The sequence below is a fragment of the Sebastes umbrosus genome, chromosome 10 (genome assembly GCF_015220745.1).
Source record: "Sebastes umbrosus isolate fSebUmb1 chromosome 10, fSebUmb1.pri, whole genome shotgun sequence".
Lineage (NCBI taxonomy): Eukaryota > Metazoa > Chordata > Actinopteri > Perciformes > Sebastidae > Sebastes > Sebastes umbrosus.
In genome coordinates, this window is record NC_051278.1 from 26,974,665 (window position 1) to 26,990,984 (window position 16,320).

At 40.3% G+C, this 16,320-nt stretch overlaps 2 protein-coding genes across 2 annotated transcripts; one reads left to right on the forward strand and one right to left on the reverse strand.

Annotated features, from left to right (window-relative positions):
* The first annotated feature begins 521 nt into the window (after positions 1–521).
* hps1 (HPS1 biogenesis of lysosomal organelles complex 3 subunit 1) lies at positions 522–12,719 on the forward strand. The gene is made up of 18 exons (XM_037783310.1): positions 522–891; positions 3,898–4,091; positions 4,187–4,321; positions 4,732–4,874; positions 4,960–5,068; positions 6,371–6,531; positions 6,725–6,827; positions 6,922–7,006; positions 7,122–7,177; positions 7,709–7,876; positions 8,105–8,284; positions 9,237–9,307; positions 9,407–9,544; positions 9,726–9,791; positions 10,075–10,219; positions 11,467–11,580; positions 11,685–11,767; positions 12,316–12,719. Exons 2-18 carry the CDS (start codon positions 3,975–3,977, stop codon positions 12,476–12,478), a joined length of 2,037 nt encoding a protein of 678 aa, XP_037639238.1. The 5' UTR covers positions 522–891; positions 3,898–3,974; the 3' UTR covers positions 12,479–12,719.
* A 755-nt stretch (positions 12,720–13,474) lies between these two features.
* Positions 13,475–16,280, reverse strand: st3gal7 (ST3 beta-galactoside alpha-2,3-sialyltransferase 7). The gene is made up of 8 exons (XM_037781359.1): positions 16,142–16,280; positions 15,740–15,905; positions 15,531–15,657; positions 15,115–15,452; positions 14,751–14,937; positions 14,456–14,596; positions 14,049–14,198; positions 13,475–13,967 (listed from the first exon to the last, which is right to left on the reverse strand). Exons 2-8 carry the CDS (start codon positions 15,886–15,888, stop codon positions 13,881–13,883), a joined length of 1,179 nt encoding a protein of 392 aa, XP_037637287.1. The 5' UTR covers positions 15,889–15,905; positions 16,142–16,280; the 3' UTR covers positions 13,475–13,880.
* Between the last annotated feature and the right edge of the window lie 40 nt (positions 16,281–16,320).

Sequence of the window (16,320 nt, forward strand, 5' to 3'; positions counted from 1 at the left end):
GAGCTTACAGAGACTTCAGGTTGCATATAATGATGCAATGAGAATATTACTAAAAAGACCAAGATGTTGTAGTGCAAGTGAGATGTTTGTGTCTGCAGGCATAAACACTTTTCAAACTGTATTAAGAAATCTCATGTACAAATTTATATGCTGGTTTAATCACTGTGAGAATGACATCATCTTGTGGTTGTCTCACATCAGATTTAGTACTACACGGTACCAATCACAGCTGTGGAGGCACTGGTATTGTTCCTTATATGTAAGGCATTGATGTATGTATATATTTATATTAATATTTATATTTTAATATCTTTTAATCATGACTTTTTTATAGTGCTTCCTGTATTGTAATGCATTGTTGTTTCTTTCTTTTTTCTTATCTGGACCTTGAGTCTGCAATAAAGTTTGAATTGAATTGAATACATGTCAAAAAAACTCGCAGTCTGATCTCAACCATTGAACCACATTCCTCAAATACCAAACTGTCTCTACACAGCAGCCTCTCAGTCACGTGACCCACCTCAGGCAGCAGCACGTGATCTGCTCGTGCCTCACTGATCACCAGGCTGCTGCTGCTACCAGACCCATTGACAAGAATCAACATTTACTACGAACTCTTATCCAGGAGCAGTTGTAAAGGACAGCCCTTCAACAGCTTCATATCTCTATCTGTGTTCAGATCAGCTTCACTTCCTGCTGCTGCTGTCACATGACTGAGTGTTGCACGTTGCATGAGGAGGAGGAAGAAGCAGGTTGGGTTGAGAGGTTGAGAGTTGAGACAACAACAGCAGCGATGAAGCCGTCCACCAGCTGAGGAGAGCTGCAGAGTTTGAGACAGCAGACACACTGAGACTGAGATGATGGAGGATCATCCGACACAGACAACACACAGTGAGTTTGTGACATGAACTGTAACTGTGTGTTTGTTCTCCATGTGGACAGTCAGTCAGCGGGCATCGAGGAAGTTCACAGTTTAGAAAGAGGGAAGTAATTTAAGGTTTTATGTAAAACACGGGGTGTAATCTACGGATCAGAACAGCTTCACATGATAAACACATATTAAAGTCTTTGGCATCAGCTGAATAAACCCTGTGACCTACATACAGGCTCATACAGTCAGTGGTGGAGGAATTTCAGATCATTTACTGAAGTAAAAGTACTAATAGCACACTGTTGAAATACTCTATTACAAGTATAAGTCCTGCATTGATAATGTAACTTAAGTAAAAGTATAATCAGAAGTATTAAAAGTAAAAGTTCTCAATCTTGACAATTTGCACCCTGTGACTGTTATACTGTTATATATCATTAGGTTATTATTATTATTATTATTACTCATGCATTCATGTAAAAGCAAGATTATAATAGTGTAGTCAGTTGAGGTGGAGCTCATATTTGACTATTGCAACACATGATTATTTTCATTATGTATTAATCTGCTGATTATATTCTCCATTAATTAATTAATTAATTAATTGTTTGATTTAAAAAAAAAAAAATTAAATAAATTAAAATAATGAAAAAGAAACGCAGCAAATCTTCACATTTGTGAAGCTAGTACGATGAAGCGTTTTTGTATGAAAAATGACTTAAGGCAGCAGTGGGTAGAAATGGAGCAAATATGATTAAAAAAAGTTATTTTTTTATAAAACGGTCTCTATATCCTGACAGTAGTGTATGAGACAGGTAATCTGGAAAAAATCATGGTCCTCTAGTGTCCTCCAGTGCCCCTTAATAGCATCTGCAAGCTTTCACAGACCGGAGGAAAACAAGCAGTAAGAGCTGATCTGGAGTCTGCCGTCTATGAGCAGCTGTCAATTACTCAAACGGTCAAACTAGGCAGCACTGATCAAATATGAATCAATATTCTGTTACTGTAATGTCTATTTCTCACCTCAAATGTTTTCAGAAACATCTTGTACTGTAAAATACTGTTTAGCTGTAAAATGAGAAAGTTTGTGACCCGGCAGCCATGCTGAGATCAGTTGAGGAAATACCAAGCACCGCCCGCCAGCAGGAGAACAGCCAATAGGAACACTCTCTCTGAAATGACCTGTGATTGGCCAAAGTCTCCCGTCACGGGCTAGATCTTTTAAAGCCTGAAAACAGAGCCATGAGGAGGTGCAGAAGTCTAGTTTTCTCTCAGAACACTTGAATTATAATATGCTGAAAGGTTATTTTAGGTAATTTTTGCCCAATGATGCCAAAAACATACTGCCTACTGCCACTTTAACTTGTGATCTGTTTTACTTTTTTAATTTTTATTTTGGGGCTATCAAATTAATTACCAACTATTTTGATTAATCGGTTCGAGTACCTTTCAAACAAAACAGCAAGGCAGAATAACTGCGGGACTGACAATCCCGCCTTGAACAGGCTGTGTGAAAGGGGGCTTAAGACAACATTACAGGGTCATTCATTCGATACCTCCACAATATCCGGCCGTAAGGACCTTACATATTTGACCCACTTGGTCCAGAAATACATCTCTCTGAAGACGACGAAAAAATAGCATACATGTCATTTACTATAGCTATCCACTCTGGTATCGTGGTGCCAAAAATATTCTGCCTACTGCAGGTTTAACCAATTGATTGTAAAAATTCTGAAAATAGTGAGATCACAACTTCTCATAGCCCAAAGTGACATCTTCACAATGCCTGTGTTGTCCAACCAATTATAATACATTCCCAACTATTAGAAATACATTAAAAAGAATTAAAAAGAAAAGCAGCAAATCCTCACATTTGTGAAGCTGGAACCATGAAGCGTTTTTGCATGAAAAATTACCACTATCAAAACAGTTTCCAATTCATTTTCTGTCAATCGACTAATCGTTTCAACTATACTTGTGTATACTGTTCGGTAGTTTAAGTTGTAAGAAAATATATTTTGTAAGCTCTTCGTATTTTTTGGATCCAAACTATTAACTAGTAACTAAAGCGGTCTGATAATTATAGTGTAGTAAAAAGTACTTCAATATTTCCTTCTGAAATGTGGTGGAGTAGAAGTAGAAAAGAAAAGATGAAAAATATATGATTGTGGGGCAATCTGTAAATGTATGACATTGTACCTTTATGTCATGCCTGACTGCACATTTATAGTCTATAGTAGATACATACAGCAGATATCAGGTTATCAGTACTGGGTTCATTCACACTCACAGCACGTTAACATGATCAAATGCATGTGTAAAAGGTCAGCAGCACTGCAGGCTGTGTGCACAACTCTGATGATGGTTAGCAATATTAAGGAAGTGTTGCAATCACAGGTTTATGATGGTGAGTGGAGACAAGAAAGATTTCACAATGGTAGTTCCTCATGATCATTATAACATCTTTGCAAATGGACCTTTCTGTGATATGAATGAAGTCCAACACCTTACAAAGAGTTGTTAAAACAAAACAGAAGGTACTAAATTTAAAGGATTGTAGATTTAGTATAATGGCATTTAGATTTTGAGGTTGTTTTTTTTCTACTTTGAGTAAGCTGATTTTAGAGGGCTTTACAAAGCTCAGTCACCCATTTATCAACAAATTAAGGCTTATAAATCTTGTTTGTTTTGTTTTAATCTTGAGGAGAATGAGAATATTTCTTTTGAGGTGCAATTGCCAAACAGCGTCAGTGAATGGGAGCACAGTGGACTCATATCTGCTTTGACTGACAGCGCCTCTGACCTTACTTTTTTTTTAATCTATGTTCTCACCAGAGGTTGTCATTGATAGAATATCAGCTCTTAGATACTGTTTATTTAAGGTCAAAGGGCAATGCAGCGTGGGAAAAAGTTTCCCCATTGCTTTCAGCTTCTCCAGTGGCTAATGTATTCATAACTAGGCCTGTGTGAAAATAATGTTCCAGACTCTTTTACTACAATACTTTTGACCTTTTTCATTACAGCATGATGCATGTGGAGTGGTTGGAGTAAATAGGACACCACAGCGAAGCGGGACAGGAGGAGTGTGTCTGTGGTCCAGATGAAGTGCTTGCTCATAGCCAGTGAGAGCGCCGAGGTCCTCTTCCACTGGACTGACCCAGAATTTCAGCAGAACGTCCAGGAGCAGTATGGGGCGTCTCAAGAGGACGGCCAGGGGGTAAGATGGAAGAAAATCAACCGATGTTGCGCGTATGGTTTTTAACTGCCGTCCTGTAGCTGTAACTCTTTCCTTTCCTTTGTTGTGGTGGTCAGCTTCCAGCCTTCGAGGACAGCATCAGCACTCTGTTCGCTCCCATCATCATCTCCTGCATCACCATGGTGTACCGGCTGGGCGACAGCTACACCTCCTTCACCACAGAGGACAACCATATCTACGTGCTACACCAGGTATAGCGCCTGACTTCCAAAATAAAAGGCGGTTTTCGTCCCCTGCACAAATTCCCAGAAAAGAATGTGATCTTGTGACTTTTGGCCTTATTTTTGAAATCCCTTCATGCTTAAAGCAGATTCCTGCATTCTTGAACTTTGCGTTGCCAACACTAACGGCTCTGTGACCTAAATGTAGGCCGCTCTTACAGCGAAGCGTCGTGTTCGTCATGTGAGTCTTGTTAAGGAATGAAACCGAGCTTTGTCCTCCTGCAGTGCATGATATACTATGTTCCTGGTCCATTCAGTTCCAGCAGCCTTTTTTAACTCTTTTTCATGTATTTCTTATTAATGCAACCATCTCTTACTTAATTTTCTATTTCATTCATGTGCAATGCAAAGCTAATTAGGTCAATTTGTGTCCCCCTCAGTTTGACGAGTGTCTCTATATCGCTGTGAATGGAGACGGCGAGGAGGGAGAGGGTGATCTGAGGAGGAAGATCTATGTGATGAAGAAGATGATCGAGGTCATGTTTGGCATGGTCACCCTCAGCAGTAACCTCCTCAGGAGAGAGTGAGACATTTAGTCGTGTTCCCTCTTGATACTGGACCGTTTTAATGCACCGTCTGGTTGATATGTGAACTGTGTTTGTCCCCAGACTGCGTCCTCAGGACACGGAGCAGAGAGCGAGGCTGTGGAAGCATCTCCAGAGCCTGCTGGAGACCTACAGCCACCTCCGAGAGAACGACCAGAGCTTCTTAGTGGAGGTGCAGTGCTTTGCTACTTTATACAGCAGGCTTTAAAGGAGAATTTGTACCTTTTTTTTGTTTTGTTTCTTATTTTTTGAAGGTTTGGTATAGATTTTGTTCTGCAAACGTTTCCCTCAACAGATTGTTTATACATGGGGGACAAGACGATACCAAAAGACACAGCTTTACAGCAGAGTGCAGACGTCTGCCACCTTGATACAGATCTAATATCTTTGTCCCCACAGGAGTCCTGTATGCAATAAAGCAAAGCCAGAGACATTATTGAGCTGACAGTGTTATGATAATGCACACATATTATTATTATTATTATTTTTAGGTGTCGTGTTATGATGTGTCTGATATATTTAATTATTACTCATACTTACATAGTCTAGTGTCTTTTTTGTCTTGCTCTACAATATATTTGGATCTTTGTTTCCATCAATCTCACAGTTTTTGGGCATTCAACCATTTAAATGATCTTTTGTTTTTGCGTTTTGAGTCACATTATTTATGAGTGAAGCCCTGACTGTAAAAACTTTAACCACTAGATGGCAGAAAGAGCTAGAAAGTCCCTTTTTAATGAATGTTTATATTATTTTTTTCTGCTCCCGTGCTTACGTAGGAATGAAAAGCTCATGGCTCAAGCCATGTCTGTATAGCTGTCTATTCAACACCAGTTACAACTTGACATTCAAGGTGTTATCTTAAAAATGTAGACATTGTCCTATTTTATAATTTGGGTTTTTTTCTGGATTATTGTTATTTGAACCCTCTACCTTTCCCCTATTAACACGATGATGGATGGATTCCCCTTTAAGGTTATCATTTCGGACCAGAGGGGTATAAGTATGTTTTGGGAATCTAGTGTTTAATTCGTATTTATTTATTATTTATTGATTTATTAATTGATTGAATGATTTTCATTTATTTATTTGATTATTATATTTTTTTATTATTACTATTTTTTCTCCTCCCTTATTTTTTAATTGTTTGTTTTTCAATTTACCGTTACTACCTGCTATTATATTTACATATTATTTTATTTGTTAAGGTTTAGGTTGTTAACATTTTTTTCATAAAGAAACAATAAAAAGCATGATTCAAAAAGGCTATCATTTCAGAAGTTATATGTCCAGTCAAGGTAATTTTTAGGTTAGATTAATGAATCATACCCCGCCAGCTATCCTTCAGTCCTCTTTCTCATTACGGGTCATGAAAAGCCAGTCTCTTTCAGTGCTTCAAGCTAGGATGGAAGTAATGTTTAATATCGTCATTATCACCCACGCTCTCGTGTCGTCTCCTCCCTCTCTCTCTCAGGCGGTGGAGAGGCTGATCCACCCCACACTGTGCGAGCAGTGCATCGAGTTCCTGGAGCGCCGTTTAGTTCAGCAGCTCAACAGCAGTGTAGAGCGAGCAGGAGAGGAGGTGCTGCACGCCTTCATCCTGGTTCACACCAAGCTGCTCGCCTTCTACTCCAGGTACACATGTCCAGAAACCACTCACTTTTATTCCATAACTTGCACTATTTCTTATTTATAGCTTTTAAGTCAGGGAAGAGGCTTCATTTGAATTTACTGAAAACAATTTATAAAGTGTCCCATCTCTTTGTCATTTTAATTTATTGAAAAATTCCTTTATAAAGCCGTCTCTTTGCTCTGCTGCTCCTTCTAGCCGCAGTGCGAGCTCACTCTCCACCTCAGACCTCCTCGCCCTCATCATCATGGCACAGAATATGTATCCTAGCAACGTAGACCAGGATGATCCAAATCCTGAGGTAGAAAATGCCGGCAGCTGCTCACACAGCACCACCACGAGATGTTGGTCACCTTGTTTCTGATCGTCCGTTTCTGTGCATGTTGTCTGTGAAGGATGTTGAGAGTACATCCGGTTCTGGTCCTGACAGTTTTTACACGCCAGAGCCCTCCCCTACAGACGGGAACTCAAGCAGTTCAGGTGGGTTGTGTAGTAGAGTCTGAGTATTCATTGTTTAGTCAGTTATTTCTCTTATTACAATATATAGCAACAACAATATGTTGCATGTTGTTTTCATTTGTGTGTATGTCGGCAGACAAGCCAGTGAGAGGGAGCACTCCTGTGTTTGAGTTTGTGGACCCAGACGTCCAGGTGAGAGTATATCTCAGTTTGTATTTCCAATAGTTAAATTGTTTGGTTTGAATGAGACCTCAAAATAATGTTTACAGTTTTTTTGCAATTGCTAAAACACAATTTCGGAAACTAGGACCCCCTTTTTTCAAAACTCTACACACAAAAACCAAAAACATGCACAAAATATCTTACATTTCTTGCAAAAGATAACACTTCATTCAAGACTATATAAACTCTAAAATTGACAAGGTTACAGGTGATTTCACAGGTGCATTCTGGGTGCAGGTGATTTAATATTTGAGTGTAGGTGGTGTTTAGCTAACAACACACTCCGGCTTTTACCTTTGAATGATGTGTCTGATGTAGATAACCATGTGGAGTTATTTGCAAAAAGTGTGTTTTAGAATTTCAAAGTAAACGATGTGCTTAGGGTTTAGCATACCTGGTCAGTAGATAGGCTACATGACTTTGTGGTTTTAATATTTGTGCCACAAGTACCAGTTTTTGTGTCTTGGCAATTGCAAAAAAACATAATGATAATCTCTTCAGATGGCAGAGGACAGCTTGCAGACTCTGGAAGTTCCTCCACCCGACCCTTCGACCCCTCGCAGAGTCTTCTTAGAGGTCTCCCTCAAAGACGGGCTGTATCCCATGATGCCTCACTCCATGTACTGTCTGCCACTGTGGCCCGGCATCACACTAGTGCTGCTAACTAAGGTTTGTGGACACCAACACACATCCATCCACATGTACTTGCATCCTCATTTCTCCATCATGTAGACACAGTTCCCTCCCTCTCAGTTCTTCTCATGTTCTGGCTGTGTGGCCAGTAGGGGGCACACTTGTGACACACTTATCTGGACTTATTTAAGATATGTTTTGTGAAGTGTTGAACCACTTAAGCATCTATTCTTTTTTTTCCTTTTTTTTTTTTATCTCTGTCAGATTCCCACCAGTGCAGTGGCCATGTCAGTGTATACGTTTCTGGAGGCCTTCGCCAAGCTGGAGAAGCGTTTAATTGAAGGCCAAGAAGGATCTGCTGCTACCAGAGGCCAGCCGACTATACACGAAGTCCGCAGCAAACTGGATAAATTCATTAAAGCGCTGGGGCCTAGTGAGATACAGGTGTGTGCTTTTACGTGCACCATACACGACATGTCCAGCAATCATCTGCTTTTAAATGAAGCTTTTACATCTCACCAGCACATGTCTATCAAATAATACCTTACATTAATTTTAAAGTGGGATTCCCTTGTAAACACACCAATTAAGAATAGTTTACTTTAAAGTATTTGGTAACACTTTATAATAACCATTATTAATAAATTGTAAATTGATAGCTAATTACATTTCAGGTATTAGTTATTTCACTGTTAACAAACAATGAAATGGTCATTAATAAGGTTTAATAATAATTAGTAATTGTATCATTTCTGTTATTTTATCATTAATTTGTGTAAAATGAAATAATACATTTATAAATGATATATAGTATCATAGCTGATAAGAGACTATGACTATTACATTCTGATTACATTAGAAAGTATGTATTAACAGTTTATTGTTGCACACATTTTACATACTATATTAAGTATTTGTTAATGATTACAAAATGTTTTGTAAACCTTTAATAATAGTATTAGTGTAATTGTTTGTAAAATATCTATAAACATTACATAGATAGATGGACCAGAAACCAATTAGTAACCATTGACAACCTATCAACTATCTAAATAATAGTTTATAGATGCTTTACAAAGTATTTATTAATGATTTAACAAGATATTATAATCATCAGTTACAACTTTATAATAGCCGTGCAAAAATGTTTATAGATGTTTACAAACAAATTCTTAAATTCTTATTTACTAGTATTTATAATAATATAGTATATAAAATGTTGTGTTTTATGTCATGTTGTGTTAGGTTATGTTAAAGGTTAATGTTGAGTTACCTTAGTCAAAAGGTTCAGTTCATGCATATTATAAAAATAAGTGCACTTAATGAATTTAAGGCATTTTCAGTTTTTTGTATCTGGACAAATGTATCTGCTTTTGTTCCTTGGTTTTCTATCCAGTCTGCCCAGTTACAAAATGTCTGGACAGACTTTAAGAACCGTGCCAAAGGAGGACCTGGGTTCAACAAAGAGTAAGTCTGCTGCTGCCCTCTGCTGGCCAAAATACATCATAGCAAAGCTGTTGGATCTTAATCCTTTCAATGATTAATACATTGATGTTTTTGTTTTAGTCTCATCCAAGGGTGTAAGAATATGAAGACCCAGCTGTGTGGAGTATACCGACAGTGTTTTCTCATCGAGCCTGGACCAGGCGACATTCCTCGACGTCTGTCGCCCGGTCTGCAGGAACGAGCCCAGACCATGGTGCAGTGGGTATCAGTCAGCCCGACATCTGTTTGCACTGGTTTTGTTGTTAACTTATTTGTTAGATTTTCAAATCAGTTTAGAATTTTGTCATTAGTTTTTTCCTTTCTGCATCTTCTTCCTCTCTTTTTCTTTGTCACTGTCTTTGTGCTCTTCTCTTTTTCCCTCACCCTCTCTGTCTCCCAGAGAGAAACTGATGGACTGGAAGGACTTCCTGTTGGTGAAAAGCAAGAGGAATATCACCATGGTGTCATATCCTGTCAGCAAAATAATCCTGCTCTCTGTGATGCCATGCTGTGTGTGTGTGTGTGTGTGTGTGTGTGTGTGTGTGTGTGTGTGTGTGTGTGTGTGTGTGTGTGTGTGTGTGTGTGTGTGTGTGTGTGTGTGTGTGTGTGTGTGTGTGTGTGTGTGTGTGAATTTGTAATATTCCTGCAAGTGCATGCATATTTTAACAACATGCACACACCAAGCTATCCCTTTGAAATACATCTCACTGTTATCCCGAGTGTATTGATCTTGACCCAGTTAATCTCACATACCTGGAGGATTTCCCGGGCCTCATCCATTTTATCTGCGTGGACCGCTCCACCGGCCAAATGATAGCGCCGTCGCTCAACATCACTGAACGCAACATGTCTGAGCTGGGGAAGGGACCAGTGGCTCAGTTCATCAAAAGCAAGGTCAAGCATACCAGAAAAGCATGTCTAATTAATGTGGTGTTAAATTGCTGATTGATTAATGAAGGGCACACCAGAAACTGTTCATCTTATCAAGTCATTTAAATCTCATTTTAGTCTGTTGCTACATCCACTGCAAAGAACCAATAATATTTAATTATTAAATTAAATTAATAATTGAATACTCCTGATGTGATTGGTTAAAATATATCACAGAAAAGTTACAGATACACATTTTTTTTTTTGCTTTAAAGGAATAGTTCAACATTTTGGGGAACACTTTTATTTGCTTTCTTGACACGAGTTAAATGAGAAGATCAATACCACTCTCACATCCGTGTGATAAACATGCAGCGGTAAACATGCAGCGGGAGCCAGCAGCCGGTTAGATTATCTTAATTTAGCATAAAGACTGGAAACAGGAGGAAACGGTTGCCAGGGAACCTGCTGATACTCCAGGAAGTTACTGCTCATGGCCAAGAATTATGGTGCCTTCAAATGAAACATGGAGCTTGTGTTTACAACATGGGAAGCCGTGTTCACAATATCCTTGGCGTTCAAGTGGTTAAGTCGTGAGAACACCGCTGCTTAGCAACGGCAATATTAACGTCACTGTCGGCGTCTAGAAGCCACAGAGGCTAAAAAGTTAGCAAGCTAGCAAGTAGGTAACATAATGCAGGAAATGCAAAGACATAATGACAGAGGAGAAAGATGAGGCCGTTGGGAATATCAACATTTCCCCAGACATATTATAATATTATGAAGAAAAACAATATACGACTAAAATTACAATATGCATTGAAAAACGAACTTCCATGGCCTACAAACCACGTCAACAAACACGTCACAACTCGTGAACCCTGAGCTTTCAGAAACTTTCCACTTATGGGATCGTGAATACCACAAGAGGGGGGCATTCATATGGACTCAACTCGTGAACACGGTAAACACGACCCCATTTGAAGGCACCATTAGTCATCCACATTCCTTAGATTTTACACTTTGGTTTGTGTACAGATTAAACAAACTCCATACAACATGTTTAATAGCAAGCTCTCCAGTCGTTGTACTACGCTAAGCCAGCTGTCCTCAGCTTCATATTTACCGTACAGATAAAAGAGAACTCTCTGCAACAAAGCAAATAAGCACATTTCCCGAACTTTTGAACTATTCCTTTAAAATGCCCACTACATTGTAGTTATGCTCATCTTTGTCTTCAATGAATTTCTCTTTACTAATCCATCCTGAAGGTTTGGGGCCTGGTCAGCACAACACGGCGCTATCTCCAGAAGGGTTACTCCACGGTCACACTGCGCGACGGAGACTTCTACTTCTGCTACTTCCTTTGGTTTGAAAATGAAACAGTAAGTTACTGGCATGTCATGTTTTAGTATCCAGTAATATCACAAATACTATGATACTGTAAATGTAAAAAAAATAAATATAAATTGTATATCTGATCAATCAGGGCTTCAAGTTAGAGGCAGGGGACATACCCATCCTGCCTGATGACTCTGCCCCCATTGGGATGCTTGCCTGGGACTACTACAGGTAAACAACAGCGCATTACAAAAATAGATGTGATTAATCCAAACGAGACTCTAGAAAGGTGGGCTATGTATTGACAAAAATCTACCTTTTTCTAATATACGATACGTATCATGGTACAGGGGTTACAGTTCAATATATTGCGATATAATGTGATACTGTAAGCAAGGTGATATATTAAAAAATAATCTTATTTTAGGAAAACTGTCATACTATAAATAACACACCGCCATATGTGTGCATAAAATCTGAATTAAAAAAGTTTACTTTTTATGCAATCAGAACAGTGGGATCTGCATTTATATATATCACAGTACCTGTAACATCCAACAACATACTGCAGCTTTACTTTGAAAGGGCACATACACTGAGAGGGCACATGTCCTAGCAAATGAAATAAAGGAGTTAGTCGTTGCATGTAAACCATTAATTAAAAATCAATACAGTGTTTTTGAGAATCGATACAGTATCACAAAACATAATATGGCGATATCCTATATATATTTCCAATATTTTCTTCCACCCCTAATTGACAGTAATGTGTCCCGTAGGAAGCTGCTGCGGTACTACAGCAAGAATCACCAGGGCGAGGTGGTGAAGTGCTACGAGCTGCTGACGGTTCACCTGGGGGTCATTCCCTCTGAGATCATCCTCCAGCACTGCAGGCAGCTGGCGAGCAAACTGTGGGAGCCGTCGCGCAACCCTCTGCTGTAGACACACCCACACACTTGAACCGAGTCACACTAGCCAAGGTACTCGTTTATTGTTTTACCAAGAACTGAATAAAACATTGTCTCAATCCCTACAGATATTATATACTGTCACTGCGTCCGAAATCACATACTATGCACTGCATACTGAATAGGTGTGCTATCGTTCAACATACTTTTGAGTGAATAAACAGCAGTATGTATCTTTTCGGACGCACTGAGCAGTAATTTATGTCGTCACTTCCTGAGAGCCTCCGTGCCGGTTGGAGACGTGTAACCGTGGTAACCTGTGCCAACCTCATTTGTGAGAATCAAAGTCTGAATAAATTTAAAACATATATTACTTCTAGCAAAGTGAAATCTTATACTTACAGTTAAATTGAAGCATTATTGAGGTTACAGAGCTGTCCGTCAACGTCCGTTATGAACATTGTTGTCACTGTGGTTGCATTGTGGGATATTTCACCGGAAATAGTATGCAATTTGTGTACTATTGGTTTCATACTAAGGTTTCGGACATAGTAAAAAATCTCACATACTGTTTTAGCGTAGTAAATAGCATGTTAGTATGGAATTTTGGATGCAACCTACAGCAAGTGCAGTGCCTGTATTTCATGTTTGCATCTTTTTCATTGTGTATAAGGTGATTTATCCTCTGATAAGTTCACCTAACATCGTTTTTTAGAAGCACTTATGATGAGCACAATCGAACACCATTGCGCACTTAAGCACTGTTATGTGTCTTATATGAAGAATATTGAGAATATCTTAAGTTTTGTAATATATTTTTGAATACTCACTTGTGACCTGTTTGCTATTTATTAGTAATACTGTATATGTTTGTTTTCACTTTTTTAAAATTTAAAGCTGATTTTCATAAACACAGATACTGTCCATTGTTGCCTTTACTACTGCCATAACGTGTATGAATGAAACGTGCCATACTGTGTCTACCTTAATATAGATTAGTTTTTTGGAGACAATAAATATCAGTAGTCTGACATTAATGTGTTTATTGAGTCATTGTAAACAGAATTGAAAAAGCACCATTTTGCATTAATTTCACAAAAACCCAGTGAATCGCTGAGCGTGTTCCCACGTGTGATGGCATAATTATTCATCCACATGACAATTACTACAATCGTAATAGCTGATGATGTGATAAATTCATTGAATTTAACCAAGATATGTTGAGGTTATAGTTTCTCGCCGATCATGAGCTTGTCTAACCTTTAATTTGCTCACTTGTCAGTCAACCCTGGAGACTGTGAGCCCACTAAAGGTCAGTCCACGCTGTGTAGGATTCTTCCAGCAGGGCACGGTTATGGAGGACCGCACACAGGCTCACAGCGAGAAGGAGGAGTGCATGTAGAGTTCAGTACTTTATCAGCGTCCGCACCGCTGACTCACAGAGCTCCCGTGAGGTCGGTCACAGCTCCCGCTGCCACCAGGTCCCTTAGGAAGAGCTTCTCGGCGCTGACGTCATGCACCACCTGGATGATGGTAATAAGCATGAGCCACGAATAAATCAAAACGCAAGGCTTAAAAACAACTATTTGTTAATCTAAACTTACCTGAGCCTTCATTGCGTCCATGCGTATGGTCTCGTAGTAGTGAAGCCTGGCCTCTGGGTGCTGCATGTCGTACCCGAACCCCGCCAGGCTCACCTGGTCGCACAGCTGCAGAGCCATCACCACCGCACTAGCACCAAGTGTTGGCACCATCTACTCGAGGAGAGAAAATGCTCTTTGGTCAGTATGATCATAAATACCCATTGTGAAGGGCAGTGGCTAATAGAATGATCACCTTTCACTCCCTTAATTCCTAGGCTTAAAGCAAAGTCAATACATGTCTGAGCCGGTCATATCCATATATTATTCAGGACAGGTTAGGCCACCCAGTGGTGCCATTGTTCTAGGCTTCCCTTTTTTTTGCATGCAGTATTGTATGAAAGCATACAACAGAGCATGTTAGAACTCACGTTTCCCTGTTTCAGAGCATATTTCTGTAGAACTTGTCCCGTCTTGTGAATAATCTCCGGGTGCAGGATCCTGAAATTCTCTGGTCTCAGTGGAATATTATCCACCACCTCCCTCCAGAACCACATTTTGGACCAGAAGCTCTATTAAAAAAACAACAACAACACAGGAGATATAGAGCATGCGAGGCAGTGAGTGTGATGATGTGATATCGCTGTTGCTGCATGAGTTGCTGTGTGACACTCGTGGCTTATGTAATACACCGTTTTCTGTGTGCAATGGTTCCCTGTGATGTACCAGAGGCTGCTTGGTGATGACAGAAGTGAGCCAGTCCAGGTCCAGGCTCTTGAAGACCACCAGAGCAACCATTGTGGTCTTTTTGTACTCGTTCGCGGAGTGAGGTGCTCCCTCTGGGTACATCAGGCGGATGGTGGTGCGAGAACCGGCGTCTCTTTCAAAACCAGGCACTGGAGCGTTATTCAGCCTGGTGACGGAGATGAAAATACATGTATGAAATTGATTGTTTTGTTGATGTAGTGTATTTAACCTCATTCAAATGTCGGCTGCTGAGGAAAAAATCCATCAGCATGAGTTAAAAATAGCCACATCACACCAGTAAGATATCCTTCCACTTGTGTCTGTCTGACACTGGCGCACATACCTGATAATGATGTCATACTGATCTATATGGGAGCCGAGATGGCTCCCATGAAGAACCCCTCCGTTGCCCACCACCACACATCGCCTGCAGCCGCCCTCGCTCCTCAGCAATGGAGGCAGACCAGGCTGAGGCAGAGATGCAAGAGCCAGGGCCAGATGCTCTTCGCTGCCCTGGAGCCCCAGAGGAGGGGACAGATCCCAGGGCACGGGCCTGTCCTTCTGCACAAACACAGGGATGTCCAGGAGGCCTGCAGAACAGGACAGGGGCTTGAGGTGGTTCAGACACCAGCGAGGCTGACAGGGGCCTGACAGCAGGGTGGCTGACCGATTCAGCAAGACCTGAAGAGAGGGGCGAAGAGGTGTTGGTAAGAGTGAAGAAATGATCCAAAAAATGATCGCTAAGATGTGTACCCGTACAAGATCTTTGGGATGTTGGTTGTCATCACTGAGAGCTGCCGCTTTATCCAAGGGGAGATATGCAGGGATCAGAATAGCCGAGTAGCATCCGATCAGCAGCACCAGACTGAAGGCAAGGTTCTCACTCCTGTACAGCAGAGTAAAAACAACAGCATTATAGCATTAAATAACAGCTCCACAGATTAAACACAGTGCCTGCAGAGATGTACCTGCTGAGGAAAAAGTCCCTGGAGTCAGTCTTTGTGATCACTCGCTGTCTGTGAAAGACAGGCGTTGGTATTGCAGCCTCCGCAGCCTCGGGCAGCAGTGGAGAGCCATCGTCTGGGTCCTCCACACTCAAGTGATTCAGCGTCACCATGGCACCTGTACTTCCACCTGAAACACACACACAGCAGTGATTATAATCACAATAATGTTAGAAGAAAAATGTCATTAACTAGCATTGCTTCTCTCTATAGCAAAGACAAACTTCCTTATTAACATGAACACATTTCTGGAGCTAAGAGTATGTCACCTACCAAATGTCAACAAACACAGTATTTTCAAATTGTGTCCAGACACTAAAGCATCAAGAGGAACATCAGTTGAGTAAAATGAACATTATAACTCACAGCCAGCCTGGTAGAGATGTGCTGTAAGCTGGTGGTTAACTGTCAGCTTGCCTGTGCTCCATGCTTGAGGGGAAATCAGTGTCCTGTGCAGCTAAAATGGCTGCTGCTGCTTCTTCCTATACTCCACTGAACTCTACCACCTCCCTCTATAACACTGGTTAACCATTAACACATCCCTC

Excerpts from the sequence above, each read along its gene's own strand:
- hps1 (XM_037783310.1), top strand. The coding sequence starts at position 3,975 with ATGAAGTGCTTGCTCATAGCCAGTGAGAGCGCCGAGGTCCTCTTCCAC. Across the intron at positions 9,545-9,725 it reads CGAGCCCAGACCATGGTGCA|AGAGAAACTGATGGACTGGA; the intron begins GTGGGTATCAGT and ends TCTGTCTCCCAG. Across the intron at positions 11,581-11,684 it reads TTTGGTTTGAAAATGAAACA|GGCTTCAAGTTAGAGGCAGG; the intron begins GTAAGTTACTGG and ends CTGATCAATCAG.
- st3gal7 (XM_037781359.1), bottom strand. The coding sequence starts at position 15,888 with ATGGTGACGCTGAATCACTTGAGTGTGGAGGACCCAGACGATGGCTCT. Across the intron at positions 15,453-15,530 it reads ACCAACATCCCAAAGATCTT|GTCTTGCTGAATCGGTCAGC; the intron begins GTACGGGTACAC and ends CCCTCTCTTCAG. Across the intron at positions 13,968-14,048 it reads TGGACGCAATGAAGGCTCAG|GTGGTGCATGACGTCAGCGC; the intron begins GTAAGTTTAGAT and ends ACCATCATCCAG.